The sequence below is a fragment of the Acanthaster planci genome, linkage group LG01, assembly GCF_054643075.1.
Source record: "Acanthaster planci isolate LZ-2023a linkage group LG01, COTS_SCS, whole genome shotgun sequence".
NCBI lineage: Eukaryota > Metazoa > Echinodermata > Asteroidea > Valvatida > Acanthasteridae > Acanthaster > Acanthaster planci.
The window spans coordinates 29,247,786-29,262,238 of NC_141777.1; the positions used below are offsets into that span (position 1 = coordinate 29,247,786).

At 38.3% G+C, this 14,453-nt stretch overlaps 2 protein-coding genes across 2 annotated transcripts in view; both read left to right on the top strand.

Annotated features, from left to right (window-relative positions):
• The window catches only part of galnt2 (polypeptide N-acetylgalactosaminyltransferase 2), a 74,251-nt gene extending 66,991 nt beyond the window's left edge, over positions 1-7,260 (top strand). The window contains exons 12-14 of the mRNA XM_022237840.2: positions 1,068-1,194; positions 1,752-1,871; positions 2,613-7,260. Of these exons, the coding sequence (XP_022093532.2) occupies positions 1,068-1,194; positions 1,752-1,871; positions 2,613-2,774 (409 nt within the window). The 3' untranslated portion in view covers positions 2,775-7,260. The remainder of the gene's footprint in view (positions 1-1,067; positions 1,195-1,751; positions 1,872-2,612) is intronic.
• A 1,171-nt stretch (positions 7,261-8,431) lies between these two features.
• arpin (actin related protein 2/3 complex inhibitor) lies at positions 8,432-14,410 on the top strand. Its single transcript, XM_022237964.2, has 6 exons — positions 8,432-8,675; positions 9,515-9,590; positions 10,481-10,613; positions 11,345-11,551; positions 12,229-12,383; positions 12,841-14,410. The coding sequence occupies exons 1-6, from the start codon at positions 8,587-8,589 to the stop codon at positions 12,847-12,849; spliced, it is 669 nt and encodes a 222-aa protein (XP_022093656.2). The 5' UTR covers positions 8,432-8,586; the 3' UTR covers positions 12,850-14,410.
• The last annotated feature ends 43 nt before the right edge of the window (positions 14,411-14,453 follow it).

Sequence of the window (14,453 nt, forward strand, 5' to 3'; positions counted from 1 at the left end):
ATTTTGACGTGTTGTAGTGTACAAATATAACATGGTTTGAGAGTGGATAGTCAAATTTAGCTTTCTGAGGTATTGGACATTGACAAACTACTCGTAGTTCCCGAGCCAAACCGGATTAAGCCGTGCTATGTTTGTGTAACCTCACTTCAAGACGTATTCAGATGCCATTAAAATGTCAGGAGGCAGAGAAAAGCCTTGGGGGTGCACTGAACCAATTCAAGCTCCATTGAAAATAGTGTAAAATCAACCAAGTTTGGAACCCCATGGCAGGCAACTGAAGTCCCTGAGGCCTCTCAAACAAAAAACAATGTATTATTTGGTCCTTCAGATTTCATTTGATTTTCAATTTTTAGTAGGTTAACCAATGAATTTTTTTATTATCCTCACAAAACAAACTCACCCCCAAAAAGTGAATGTTCCCAAGTCTTCTCAGCGGCCATTTTTAAATGACATCCCTCACCTTCCTGGGGCTCTTCTGTCAAATTTTCAATCCCATTTTTGTCTGCTTTGCCCCCAGATGGGTGCCCCTGAATCTACAGAGATGATCCTGGGCCATACTGACACAATCCCACCATTTCTTGGCCCAAACCGGCCCCCGCTTTTCGAAAGAATCTGTAGGGATACTTTTTGTGCGCCTCGGCCTGGCAGAGAATTTTCCTTGAATTGGGACACTGCACCCTTTTGTGTATGTGGTGCTGCCATCTGTCCATGTGCAGTGTCCATATAGCTAAGACTATGCTTGCGCATGCATACTTTACCTGTACGACATCTCCATGGACTGCTCTTGTTGAAAACTTCAGTACAAGCACGCATTGGACTTGTGTGGGGATGTTTCCAAAGTGCACCTGGTAAACATCAAAATGGCAACCAGCACCTGATGCTAAATTGACCAGTGAGAGTTATAGCTCTCAATCATGAATATGCATGAGGTATGGTAACAACAAATGAGGGATAAATACTTGGTTGTTGTAAGCTTTGAAACACTGGTCGCCATTGTGAATTGAAGGACAAATCATATTGTCTTGACTTTAATTTCCAGAGTATTTTCAATTCATTTATGTCAACAGAGTACCGGATAAGCAGGATTTGGCCTTTGGCGCAATCCAGCAAGGGTCAATGTGTATGGATACACTAGGCCACACAGAAGATGGCACACTAGGGTTGTATGAATGCCACAACAGCGGTGGCAATCAGGTCAGTAAAAAAAAAATCAGAATGAATGGTGAAAAGAATGTTATACCTGCTGGTTCCTAGTAATTTACCCAGAGCATGGTCTTTCTCTTTAACACATTTCAGTGATGGCACCATACCAGTCACAAGAGCTCACTTTTCTCTTTGTCACAAACTAATGTTTTAGAGAGATAGATGTCGAAGAAATTCATCAAAGCCAATGCCTTTATAGTGGATATGTACATATTTAGGGTTCTCCCTAAGAATAAGAGCTGTAGATAGTATTGAACAATTTCAGTGTTGCAAAAGTAATTTTTAGCTGTTACATTGCATGTATTGAACAAAACACTGATCTGCATTTTTCTCAAGGGTACAATTTTGTTCAAAATTTGTGGGTTTTTTTTTTCTGGAACCCGTTCACTTAAAAGTAGTTTTATTTACCAGTTCACAGTGTGGTGCATGAAATAAAACTATGCTTTTTTAGAAATGCAAATAAATTGCAACATGATGAATGACAGCATTTTGAGCTGTCGCATACCTATCACCAGTCATTTCATCTTAAATTTTCTTCCAAATTGCAGGAATTCTCCTTCACCAAAGAGAAAGTGATCAAACACTCTGAACTGTGCCTGACGGCAACGGACAGTATGTCAGGTGCCAGGGTGCTACTAAAAAGTTGCAAAGGTTACCATAGTTACCAGGTAAAGGTTCTTACTCCAAACTTTCCTCAAAGTGCTAAACTAAGCTTGTGGTACTGGTGGAGAGCCAAAATTGAAGATTGTTAGAAAGAATTTAGAGGACTCAGATTTTAATAATGTTTTTAAATTCTTGTAAAAAGTAGAAGTGTTGGACATTTTGGTTTGAGCACAACAAATTCTCAGGATATATCGTTGCCTAAAAAGTATGTGGGGCCAGATATGATTTAGGGACTTAAAATGCCCCTTCTTGTGGAGCTATACCTGATGGGTCAAGTTTTTGTTGGGTCAAGTTTTTGTTGGGTCAAGTTTTTGTTGGGTCAAGTTTTTGAAGAGAGGAAGTTGTTTGTGAAGTTAAACCACTGCACAAGTAACATAGGCTGGTACAGCAGCTTGAGCCTCCAGAATCCTTGCAATTGATTCAGATTCTCAATGGAGAATGTTGAAGACAGATATTCACAATAGACACAAACAGAAAGACTTCATCTTGGGTACCAGACTTTGACATCTGGCTGAAGTGTAGCCAAACTCCTTCTTGGACAGACTTTTTGGAGTTTTACTTAATAGGGTATTTCAGTCACAGCGAAAGACAGAATTACATTGTACTTTTGTTATTTTTGACCTTTGCAGCAGCTTTTCATGCTCACCAAAATTTTTTGAGTTGTAGTTTGGGGGGTTATTAGTTGTAAATGTGTGACAAGAACTGTTTTCTAGAGAGTGATCTTTATTTTTTCCTGTGCTTTTCAGAAATGGGAACAAGCAGAAAGCAACCGCGTTTTCAAGCTGCAAGGTACCAACCTGTGCTTAGACAGCCGAGATGTCAAAACGATAGGACTGACGGTCCACACTTGTGAAAGGAGAGCCATCACTCAACAGTGGAAATTCTCCATGGGCAGCTTAAGACATTGACAGTAACAAACCATCTAAGTTTTGTGTGGGTGTGTGTGGGTGTGCTAACCTTACATACCTAGTGTGGACTTTTGAACAAAAGATGTCCACACGATGCAGGAAGGAAAGACGTTCTGTGGATTTAGGTACTCACTTCCACAGGATGTTTCCCCTACTCTGAAAAAGAAGTTTAGAGGCATTTTGGGGTTAACGTTATCTGTAGTAAAAGGAAGAGGAATAGTGAAGGAACATTTTACAAAAACCAGTTGAAAATTGTGTTCCCAGTTCAAGAAAAATGAGTATTTTCACTGAGTTTTCATAACTGCACAAAAACAAAGGAATGTCCACATTTGGTATGTGATGTAAGTGCCGTGTGCATGTGTGTGAGTTTAGCAAGGACTTGGCACCACAAGGGAATGTTCTTGGCCTTCTACCTGCTTCTTGGTACACATGATGTCTGGTCCCAGACCCTGGTTTGAATGAAGATATGGGTCTGTTTTCAAGATGCGCTCAGTGTAAAGCCTAATGAGGTGTCACAGCTTTAATTGACAGTATCCTAATATTTAAGACCATCAATCTTTGCTTTAGTTTGGTTGTTTTGGTCCAAAGGACACAGTCAGACTGCTCTGTTCACTCTTTTTTGCATTTACTGTTGATACGTTGTCTACTGAAATCAGGAAATAATACCACGTGTAAAACTTTTGCTGAGAAATGGAGCCCAAGAATATTCCCTGTTGCTGATTTTTTAAATTAAAAACTGGCAAAGTACTTGTAAAGGGTGTACAATTGAATGGCTAAGCCATTATTTTCAAACTAACAAATGACAAATTAAACTCTGAAGTGTGCTCAGTTTTTTAAATTCGCACTTTGCAATTTGAGAACTTGTCACAAGTACGATAAATGTAAAAATCTCAACCCTAATGATTAGGGCTTGTATTCTATTTCTTGCATAAGTCACTCGCGGTTTAGCATTTTCTCTCCAAATCATTTCAACCTGTGTAAATTCCCATTTAATTAGTTTAGATTCATCTGAATTTGCTCGCAAAATCTGATTTGAACAGTACTGAGGATGTTTGTGTTTTGAAATATCCATTGACAATGGCCTAATGTTCAAGGTAGAAACACTGCATTCAGCATTTCCCTTAAAAGGGAACAAATAAATGAAAATGAATATATAAGAGGAAGAGCTGTCGAACTCCGGTGAAAGTGTTGTGAAGTGTGTAGGGAAAACGGCCGAGATAATTTGAAAGATGGTGTGTTATATGCCCCCCCCCAAAAAAAAATGAAGTGCAGACAATTTGAGATGTTGATGATGCAGATCAGGCTCTTGACAGCCAAAATGGTGGCGTTTGGCCCTTCTCCATTGTAGGTACATGTATTGAGGTTGGTGTCTGAATCGGGCTTCTAGAGGCACAGCCAAGCTCTTGTCACTGTGTGCCAGTGTATTACCAATGAGTGAAGATTTAAACCTCAGCCGTATCTGAAACAGGCATCTAGAGGGACACTTATGCTCTTATAATGTATCCAAATATTTGCAGCCAATAAAGACCTAGTCGTAGCTCGAGACACAAGGCTCGGACAGGCTTGAGATGAAAGGGGAAGTTCAAAAACTCTTTATTCATAGTTGCAACAATATTTATTTATTGTCAAGTGGCAGCGCACCACATATTTATGACATAGCTCGCCTAACGGAACTGTTCCTGTGGGGCTTAGATGCATGAGAATCACTTAGCTCAGATGAACTTTGAGAAGATCTGGGGAATCCAATTATTTCAGGTTTAGAGTAACTGTAACAAGGCTGTCAGCATTCTTAATGACCAGAATGAAATTACCTCGACCTTTGTACTCAAGTTGGTTCCAGGGATCTTGCACTAATTTGCAGGTTTCCTAGGAAGACATATTTATCTTCAAATTGTACCTCAAAAAACAGTTTTTTATACCTGCAGTAAGTAGGCAAAGCCATGGGGGGGGTGTTGTTCCATCATGTCCAAGTAGGCTGACCAAAGAAGCTCATGTAGCTATAGTTTTGAATATTTCTTTCAAAGTGTACAGAGGTTGACTCCATATTTTGTTTTTTTTTTAATAGGGTGCAATTACTGGGGGGAGAAGTAGTGCATGTTATTTTCAAACAGTCCCCACATGCCATTTTGAAGGGGGCCTACTTCTTTAATTTTTCTTTTCCTACTGGTATCTCTGGTCTCTCTTCGAGATGTGGGTAGTATTGGAAATGCAGCTGTGAAGCTGGGAACTAGGAGTTTAGATCAGCCTGGCTATACACAAGCCTTGCTTTGACCTTTGCAGGAAGAAGCTCATGTATGCCACATTTCTAAGTGCTCTGAGTGGTTCCCGTACCAACTTGATGACCTTCAGAACAAAGAGATATGGGATCTTTGGAGGCAAACCTTACAAAAAAATGAGGCCATTCCAAAAGATGACACAGACATGTCATGATTTTCAAAACAGTTCCTAAAGCTTTTAGGGATTTGTTTCTGATGATGGCCTTCATACGAGGAGTGACAAGTGTGTGGACTTCATTTTCTTCATTTCCTTGCCAATTTAAAAAAGGAAAGTGTTATCGTAAATTGCTATATTATTTTAAATGAATAATCAGTAATTTTTTTAAGGAGAAAGATAATCTGTGATTTATGAAGGTGCAAATTTTTTATATCTTGGATTGGAGGCCTGAAAATGACTGTGAAACATATTATTAATTTGTAATTCACTAGTTTATTCGCCAAAATGTTTTGCTGTTGTTTTATTTAACCATAATGTGATATTTCTTTTGTTTGTTATCAAAATTTTGGTTTTACATTAAGTTATTTTGAAATTCATCTTTTTTTTTAGGTAATAAGGTACATGTAAAACCCCGATATTGTCAGATTTCAAGTGTCAAGTCTTATAGTTTTAGGAGATCGAACAACAAATGAGGTCCAAACCTCTAGAGATAGAAACACCCCCTTGTTTTCATATTAGCTGTTTCTTTATTTAGGAGATTGTTGTACTGTTTTAAATCACAGGACATCTCATTATTTCAGTATTTTTGCAATGAATATAATGGGTTTAAAAATACCCTTCAATGGACCATGTGCATTAATGGCTCAAAGTACACCCAGAAACAGATAAAAAGTTGTCAAGACTTGGAAAAGGGTATTGAAATTTCATTCAGCATTGTATGCATTCTAGTAGTATATGGGCATAGAATAGTTGTTTCTTCTTTTGTAGTTTGGTTAATTTCATTGCAATTGACCAAACTGTGTATCAATTAATAACAAAAATCCAGAGTGGGACCTTACAGTAAAATGTCCATGGACATATTTGTCATGGAGAAACCTGTTTGTAACTTTATGTTTTGTTTGGCCATGCACAATGTCAAGACAGTGTATGAGCGACGTGTGATGTTTGCCTATGTGTTACAAGTACCAAACGTTGGGCACTGGTAGGCATTCCTGTTTTTTCCTTGTGCAGATGGCATGATGTGACATTGACATGTTACATAACAGTATCATGGACATAAGTTTCTATGACATGACCACACCTTAAAAAATTGTAGACCAAAGCTCACATTAACTATGTTCAATCTTGTGAAGTTGCTGCAAAAAATTAAACATTTACTGAAAGTAGCCTGCTGGTCAAGATTTGTACACGTTTTAAGAAATGAACATGTTAATGGCAGGTGTGAGAAAAATATTTGGTGACTATGTAGTGGACCACCCTACCAACCAAGGTTACTATTATAAAGATGTCTAAAGTAGTTACTTTGTAGACCGTTGAGAGTGACAGACCTTTGGGGATTTAAATCTCATCAGGGAGTTTGATTGGTCACAAGTATCCGTCCATTTTGTGGTGATTTTAACACACAGGCATTTCGGCAAACTGGTCTTTTACTCTATGCAGACTTAGGCACGCCCTGCATGGAGTCAGTTTTATTCTTTTTTGAAATGCCAACATGTGTCTACAATCATGAAAGGGAATTAAACATCGTATGTGTAGTAGTGTCTTTGGAAACAAAGCCTCAACATGGGCATTGCCAAGTTCATCTTCTTAGATCTCAAGAGCAGATGTCTGTGCTCCTATCTGTGCTGCTCACTGCATGAGGCACGGAAACTTGATTTTAACTTTGTTTCTGATTTATACTGTAACAGTTCATTAATTTGGCATGCACTGTCATGCCTCGCTTCAGACAAAAAAACACAGGTTGTCCATTAATGCTATTAGATATGTGTACTTGTGACTATTGAAGCTGTTCTGCTGAGTGTGTAAATTGGATAATTGGCACTTTCTGCATGCCCAGCTGATCACAGAATGATCGATTATAATAATTCTGTAGAAGTGGTCCTTTGTGAAAGCACGCAAGCAGTGGACAGGGAATGGAGTTTAACTCTTTCTCTTTCTCTTTTTCTTCCGGTCACCACTGTTTTGTGCACATCTGTTGCTTGTACATTTACGTGTATGTTTGATGCACACTCTGCTAGCACAAAAGTTTGGTACAGTTTCTCGCTTCAGAAAATGGGGGGAAGTGAAAATGGACTTACACTGTTTATTTCGTACCATTCCCGAAAGTGCTTCAAGCATCTGTTATGTTGATAGTTTGCTGCACCATAATCGAAAGTATAGCTTTTTTGTAATGATCAGTGAGCACTCCACTCCACATATCTGTACATTTATATTAATCATAGTTTTGATTTTCATTTGGCTGGTTAGCAACCCAAACTATTTGTTGCACGTTATTCAATTGCCTGTCCCCTCCCCCCCCCAAAAAAAAATATTGGTTAGGCTGTTTATGGTTGACATGAAGCACCCTCTTACATAAAATCAGTGTAAATAATGCTTCAGACATTGTGGGCAGTACTTGCTGCAGGCATGTTCTCTGATTGGCTCACAGGTTTTGTACAAACTTTTGCCTGTTTGTGCTACCAGGACTTAATAATAACTACGAATAAGCGGTGAAGACCCAGCCTCAGTAATATTTCAAAACATTTTGTATTCACCTGTTAAAAAAGGCATCAGTGGACTGAGATGCCACAGTTATATTAAGCTGAATGGAATTTTATAAGCACAGTCTTAAGCTAATGAATTTCAGTCTGTCACTTACAACTCAAACAAGATAAAGTATTAGTGAGCTAGAATGATTGGAACTTATTTGTTCCCGTTTTAAGAGACTTCTAAAACTCCATTGACAAATTAATGTACCCACAATTTCTAACTTTTTTGAAGTCTGGCATTTTACTTTTTTTGTGCCAGTAAAGTGTACATATTCAAGTTAGGTTTGTGGGTGTTTAATTGGAAGTGTGTAATTGATGGATAAAGAGAAATGTTCCGGAATATTTTTTCAAAGAAATATAAAATTGATAATATGAAATTAAAAAATGTCTGCAAAAAAAACAACTGTCTGTGATGTTACCATTATCTCATTGATTTAATTATTAATGATGGAATTTTATATATCCACTAAATATTATAAAGAAAATATTTTTCTAGTTGGAATTCACAGGGTCAAGCAAGCTACGCCATATTTGATCGGAGATCCTGAAGTTTTAAATCTCAACAATGTATTGACGTGACCGTGGGCAGAAATGCCGCGCGCATGCATGCAATAGCCCAACTCTGCAAAAAACGATAGTCCCTTGATGAAAAAGGCCACTTGAGGGCGCTTTGCAAACATTTGCTAAAACTTTCTAAATTCTAGCTGCATCCATTCTACTATACTGCTTGCACTGTATTAATAGTGACACGGACGTCTGGTTAGGTCGCCATTGATAAGAAATCGAATGTTGTTACCTCAGGCTCAGATTTTGCTTTCAAACTCCATGCTTTAAGCGGCTGATTGAGGAACATGTCTCGGTTATATGATAATCAGCCGTTGCAGTCAGTCCCCGTGGAAAATCACTTGTGGAAGGGACAGTGGTACCCGGAAGTCCACAGGTAGGGGCTAGGCTTGAAGCTTGAGTAACGTAATTTTAGGCGTATCTCGCCTGAGTCAACTTCTCCAGCCCAATTTACTGCTAATAGTATGCGCAGCGCTTTCTGTCTTTTAGGTTTTTTTAAAGCTAGTTTGGTAACTACTGAAACAACATGTAAAGCAAGTATAGCGAGCATGAAGATTGTCTTATCCTAAGGAAGCTTGGTAAACCCAGCCCTATACCCATAGGCCTTGATTTTTCAAGCTAGTCTTACTCCTGAAAGTTTCCAGGGGTGAGATTTCTCAGCTTTTCAGCTGATTTCAGCTTCTTTGTTTTGGATTTCATTTTTTTCCCTCACTGGCTGTGTACAAAAGTATAGGAGATTTTCACGGCTCAGCTTCAGCTGTTTTCAGCTATATTTATCATTGGTCAACCTCATCCCTGTGAAACTATGGAGTTCCTCTCTTCTGAAAGGAGCCCCATACATGTACGTGTAGTTCTAGGGGAAGGGTTGTCTTTTCAATGTTTAATTGAAAAGAAATGCTACTGAATTTCAAACAAAATACAAATGTAATTGTGTAGCTCATACATGTAGGTCTTTGGTTTCCTCTTCAAGCAAGTTATGTAAAGCCTAAATTAAATGAATGGAATGGAAAGTGGTAAAACAAGTGGTAAGGGTTGAAAACATGCTACGATTAGAAATTGTTGCTTTTTCCCCATTGTGGATGGATTTTTAAAAATCTTATGCTAATAATTATGTGTGTCAGCAAATACCTACAAAATGTTGCTAAAGGCAAGTCATCATTTCTCCCCTACATCTAGTCTGATCATTAATTTGTAGGCCTATTTCTTGTTTCACAGTGGTCCAGGAGTTCTGTTAGATGGAGTGCTTAATGCAAGGTCCAAGCATATCATCACAGACTCAAACCAGAAAAAGGTGAAATACCATGGCAACCAAAGTTTTAAAAATGAAGAAGGATATTTTGGTCAGAGAATCTTAAATGTGGGTAAGGAAAGATTAATGTGCCTACATCAGGAGTGATATCAGGTATGGGCTTTTTTCTTGCTCTCAGGAGCAGTTTTTGAAGAAATTACAAAAGATACTGAAATTGTCACAAGGAAAGCATGAAATTCAGATGTGGGACAATTGTGGGAAAACATTTGACACTTGACCGTATCGTGCTCATACACGGTCACAAAAGATAAGGAATGAAAAACAAAAAATCAGTCGGCTAGAAATGTCTTATACATGTGTGTAGGCTTCAAGTTGAAGTTGAACATAGGTACACTCACGTCTGGGAATACATCAGGACATTGTGCTGAAATTACTGGTGGAGGTGTTCTGAGAAATATGGGAGAGGAGGTTGCTATCTTAATGAGCATCAAATTGAAATGTGCCAGTTTTGACAGGATAGGCTCCCAACAGCAAAACATGTTGTCATTTTTACTGTCCATGTAGACAGCCAAGAAGGGCTTAATTATGTCGGACCACCTGGCTACATCAAGCATGTTGAGACATTGAAAGATTGTACAAATTTGTATGTACTTGTTATGGGTATGTTAACAGTGGCTTTTTTAGTAATATGAGACTGCATCACTTGCTTCAGAGTTCTATTCGTTGATGTGATTATTCATGCAGACTAAAAGATACAATGCTAAACATTAACTGTTTGGTCCAAGTATTTTAATATCACGATTGCTCAGTTTAAGCAAATATTTCTGCTTTATGATGACTTAAGTTATTTATAGTTTTTCTTATGTATGGAGTTTCTTCAGTCATCATTTATTAATGGTACTTGAATTGTGAATATTTGATCTTCAAAATAGTCCAGGTATGTGGTGCTTCACATAACACCAACAGTTGCACACCGACGCAAGTTTGACAGCAAAGGAGTTGAAATTGAGCCAAACTTCAGTGACACTCAAAAGGTCAACAAGGGTCATCTAATGTCATCTTACAGTAAGTCAGGGTGGCTTTTTGACTTTTAATTCTGTTTGATTTGGTGTGACTCAGGGGTGCCAGTCCGAACAGGGTGTGAGTTGAGGCAAAGGTAGAAGCGAAATCAGAAAAGAAGTGTAGATTTTTGGATAATGGCCCAAGTTGTGGTATAAATGAACACAGAATTTAGTTGTCACTTTATTAGCATTTTAAAAGTCTTTTTAAACTCAAAGTTAAAAATGCCAGTCACAGCATTTTGCAGAATATGAACTTCTGAAGTGATCTTTAAAATTATGAGGTGTGACGTTTTAACTTTGTAGACAAGATTATTTGACACAGAGCACCATTAGAGAGGACACAAAAAACCTGCATCTACAAGTAACCATTTTATTTTTACCAGAAGCTTAATGATAAAATGTTTTAACAAAGCATGTTCTATTGTGAGGTCTTTATGCACAGGGCGGAGGACACATTCTTGGCCTGTTTTAGCTGTATTAAAGAGTATTGAAAGACAAAATAACTTAGTTTTTAATAATAAAAGTAAAGCTCAACTTAATGAGTCAACCAGTCTTAAGTCTAATGACAAGATATTCAACAGAATTGTTACAAAGGTATTTCTTTGTAACTGCTCCTCCTGTTACTCAAAGAGCTGTGATTGACTTGACAACACCTCTGGCAAAAACCTATTTATTGTTGCATACAATAACTCTTCTCGTTTGGATGTTTCTCTTTTCTTGCTATTGCCTCTATAGAAACAGAAGCAAAAGGGAAAACGGACAGGCTGTCAACTCCCGAGCTGATATCAGCTGTCAGCAGGCAAGACTTTAGCAGCCTGACGTCCAAGTACAATAAAGAAGGATGTGTAGCTTTGTGGGCTACGGAGGAGCAGCTGGACAAGATGGAGCTAGAGAACGGAGACACCCTCAGGCTGAAGACAACGGGTGATTGCCCATTTATTTGTGAGTTGCTTAACCTTTTCATGTCCATACCTGCGCATCAGTTCTTGCTTGTGTTCAATGCTCAGGCAATCCTCCAACATTCCTCTGACCCGTTTACTCATGCACTTGTGTTTCAAGCATTGTGTCATTGTTGTGTACACAGTGTGGACCTCTCGCATTGGCAGGTTGTAGAGTTAACAATGAAGTGAGGATACTTCAGAAGCGTGGTCTTCATTGTACATGCTACTCTGGCATATACTTTGGGCACTGTATTGTGTGCATATATTGGGATTGCTGAAGTTAGAAAGATTAATTCTTTTACAAAAGTCTCACTGGCTTGATGTGTTGGCAGCTCAAGAATTTAACTGATTTTCTAATTCTGTATTGCAGTAAGGGAAGGCCATTTTAGGATTGACCACCTCCCATCATGCCAGCTTAATGAGTTTGTCCATCATGTTTAAGTCCTTGTATGATCATGCTGATAGGGCAGGGGCCAATCTTGTGCCTGTGCAATAATTATCCTGAAAACCCCACAGTGTGCTTACATTACGCGCATTTCTGGTTGGAATATTGAATTCACTCACACACTTCCACGAATGCCAGCTGCTGGAGATATAGAACAAGGACCACCTGCAGGCTTGATAGCCTGACCTGTTTTCCCTATCTCCTGTGACTTTTTTTCCACTTTGCACTCTCAGTTTCACTGGCCAAACTGGACACTGTGACAAGCCGAGTGTCCAACTATGCTGGAGGGGAGACAGTGGGGTCCTCTTGGACCGATAAGGTCATGTCCATGAAGTCGCAGGATTCACCTGAACCACAAGATGGTGGTGGAGCTGAGGACGATGAATGGGTGAGATTGCTGGTTTCCTCTTTTTGTGGTGATCGCAGGGGTTTAATAATGTTTTTCAGTGATAAGAATCAAATTGGTATGAATTTATGAAGTAGTAATGTGTTCATGTTTTCTGGAGCTAATGATGCATAATGGTAACTTGTCTGACTGTGAAGAGTGGGCATGTACAGCCCTTTGATCACATTTGATCTCACACCGTATTGTTTTCACAGAGCAGCCATTTTAGAACTCCGTTTTAAGTAACGTGTTTGATCTTTTAAGTGGTACATCGCTCACTTTTAGTTTCTTTACAAGTTGAGAAAAGAGAGCCCTGTTTATTAACTCTCACTCCTCCAACTAAGATGTCTCCATCATTAAATCTCAGTATGCACACAGAGGTACTAGCCCGCACAAATATTCCGTAGCCATATGAGAAATTGCACCATACTCAATCGTCCTCTGCTTTTACATTTTGCAGGATGACTGAAGAAATGCCTGGATAAATAACCTAAGGCAGCCACACTTCGATTCCTCGTTTGGGAGACTGTGATTTCATTTACCATACAAAAAGTGTGCTTTCTTTCCATCAGAAAGAATAATAATGACCTAATTTGTTGTTCACTATCTAAAATGCCACTTGAGAAAATTTCCAGCCTTAGTCTGCCAGTAAATAATTTAGAACCCTCTTTTTTCGGGGGGGTGTTTTGAAAAGGGCTAAATAGTTTTGGCATAGGGCTGGTCTGTTCTTACTGAGGGATATTGGACTAGTCCTTTGCAGCAGTTGGAAGTTTTCTAAGTTTTTCTTTAGATCCAAACTGTGCTGAGTGCAACAAAATCAAAGACTTTGTTGGATTTAACAATCAACACATTTTATAGGGTAAGGTCACTGCATGAAGACTGCTGCTTGACTAGTTCATTGCAATGAAATCCACCATTGCATTCTGTTGCAGTGAGCGGCCTTTTCAGTTCTGTGGATGTAATATTTTGCTGCATTTAGTAGGGTGGCTAATCCCAATCTGAATAGGGATAAGAAATGTTTCAACTTCTTGGAATAAGCAAGACTAGTTTCTCAATTGAACTGTTTGAACAACTCTCAGCAAAACCTTCGAGTTACTCTTCACATCTGAAATCAAAATTGAAATTGTTCCTTTTCAAAGGGCAGAAAGTCTTTTGCAAATTGCTGTGGTGAGAATCACTGTCAATTTTCTTACTTGCATGGCATTTTTAGAGTGATAAAAAGTACAGGTGTTTATGAAATCTCCCCATGAATATTAATGGATTTATGTGTACAAAGTTCAATTCAGAAATTGTTTATTAATAATCTATATTGTCGTTGTTTAAAATTACTTCCGATTTCTCCTACCAGTTTCCAGGAAAATATATTCAAAGAGGCAGTTTACTGCCACTGTGCATCATTTTTACAGTGAAGTATGGAGCCATGCAGTGACTCCTTATCAATGGCCTTATAATTCTGGGAAAAAACAATGTAAATTTTTAATTTTACTTCATCTACAACACACAGAAACACAACCACAGCTCAAGGAGCTTTGACACATTATGTAACAAAAATCCATTTCTATTTTTATATGCATTAAATGATATCATTTCAACATTGTCATTGTGCACAATACCAAATGTATTAAATGAATTATTTAATTAAGCCAATTTTTTGAAATTGAATAAATAAAGGTCTATTTCCACTGACTTGTATATAGAAATACATAAAACAGCAAGTGTGAATTGATGTCGCATTATTCTCCTCATGAAGTTAGCTTTGTTCTGTATGTTTTCATTCCTTTATATAAATTCCATTTTCTGTTCAAATTTAAGCTATGCAAATGTGAATTTGTTATTTTTATGTACATAGTAAACTTGTTCTGGAGGAAATTGTCCAACTTTAAAAAGAAAGATAATTTGGAAACCAGTGTCCCAGCTTCTTTGGTATGAATCAGTTTCACTGCAGTGGTAAGTCCACAGTCTGCTGCCATGTCTAGGAGACAGTGTTGAGATCAATGAGTATTCTCTATGAAAATGGGAGGACGGGACTGCAATACATCAGGTTGAGGCTGCAGTTGTGTGAAGGAAGCTTTA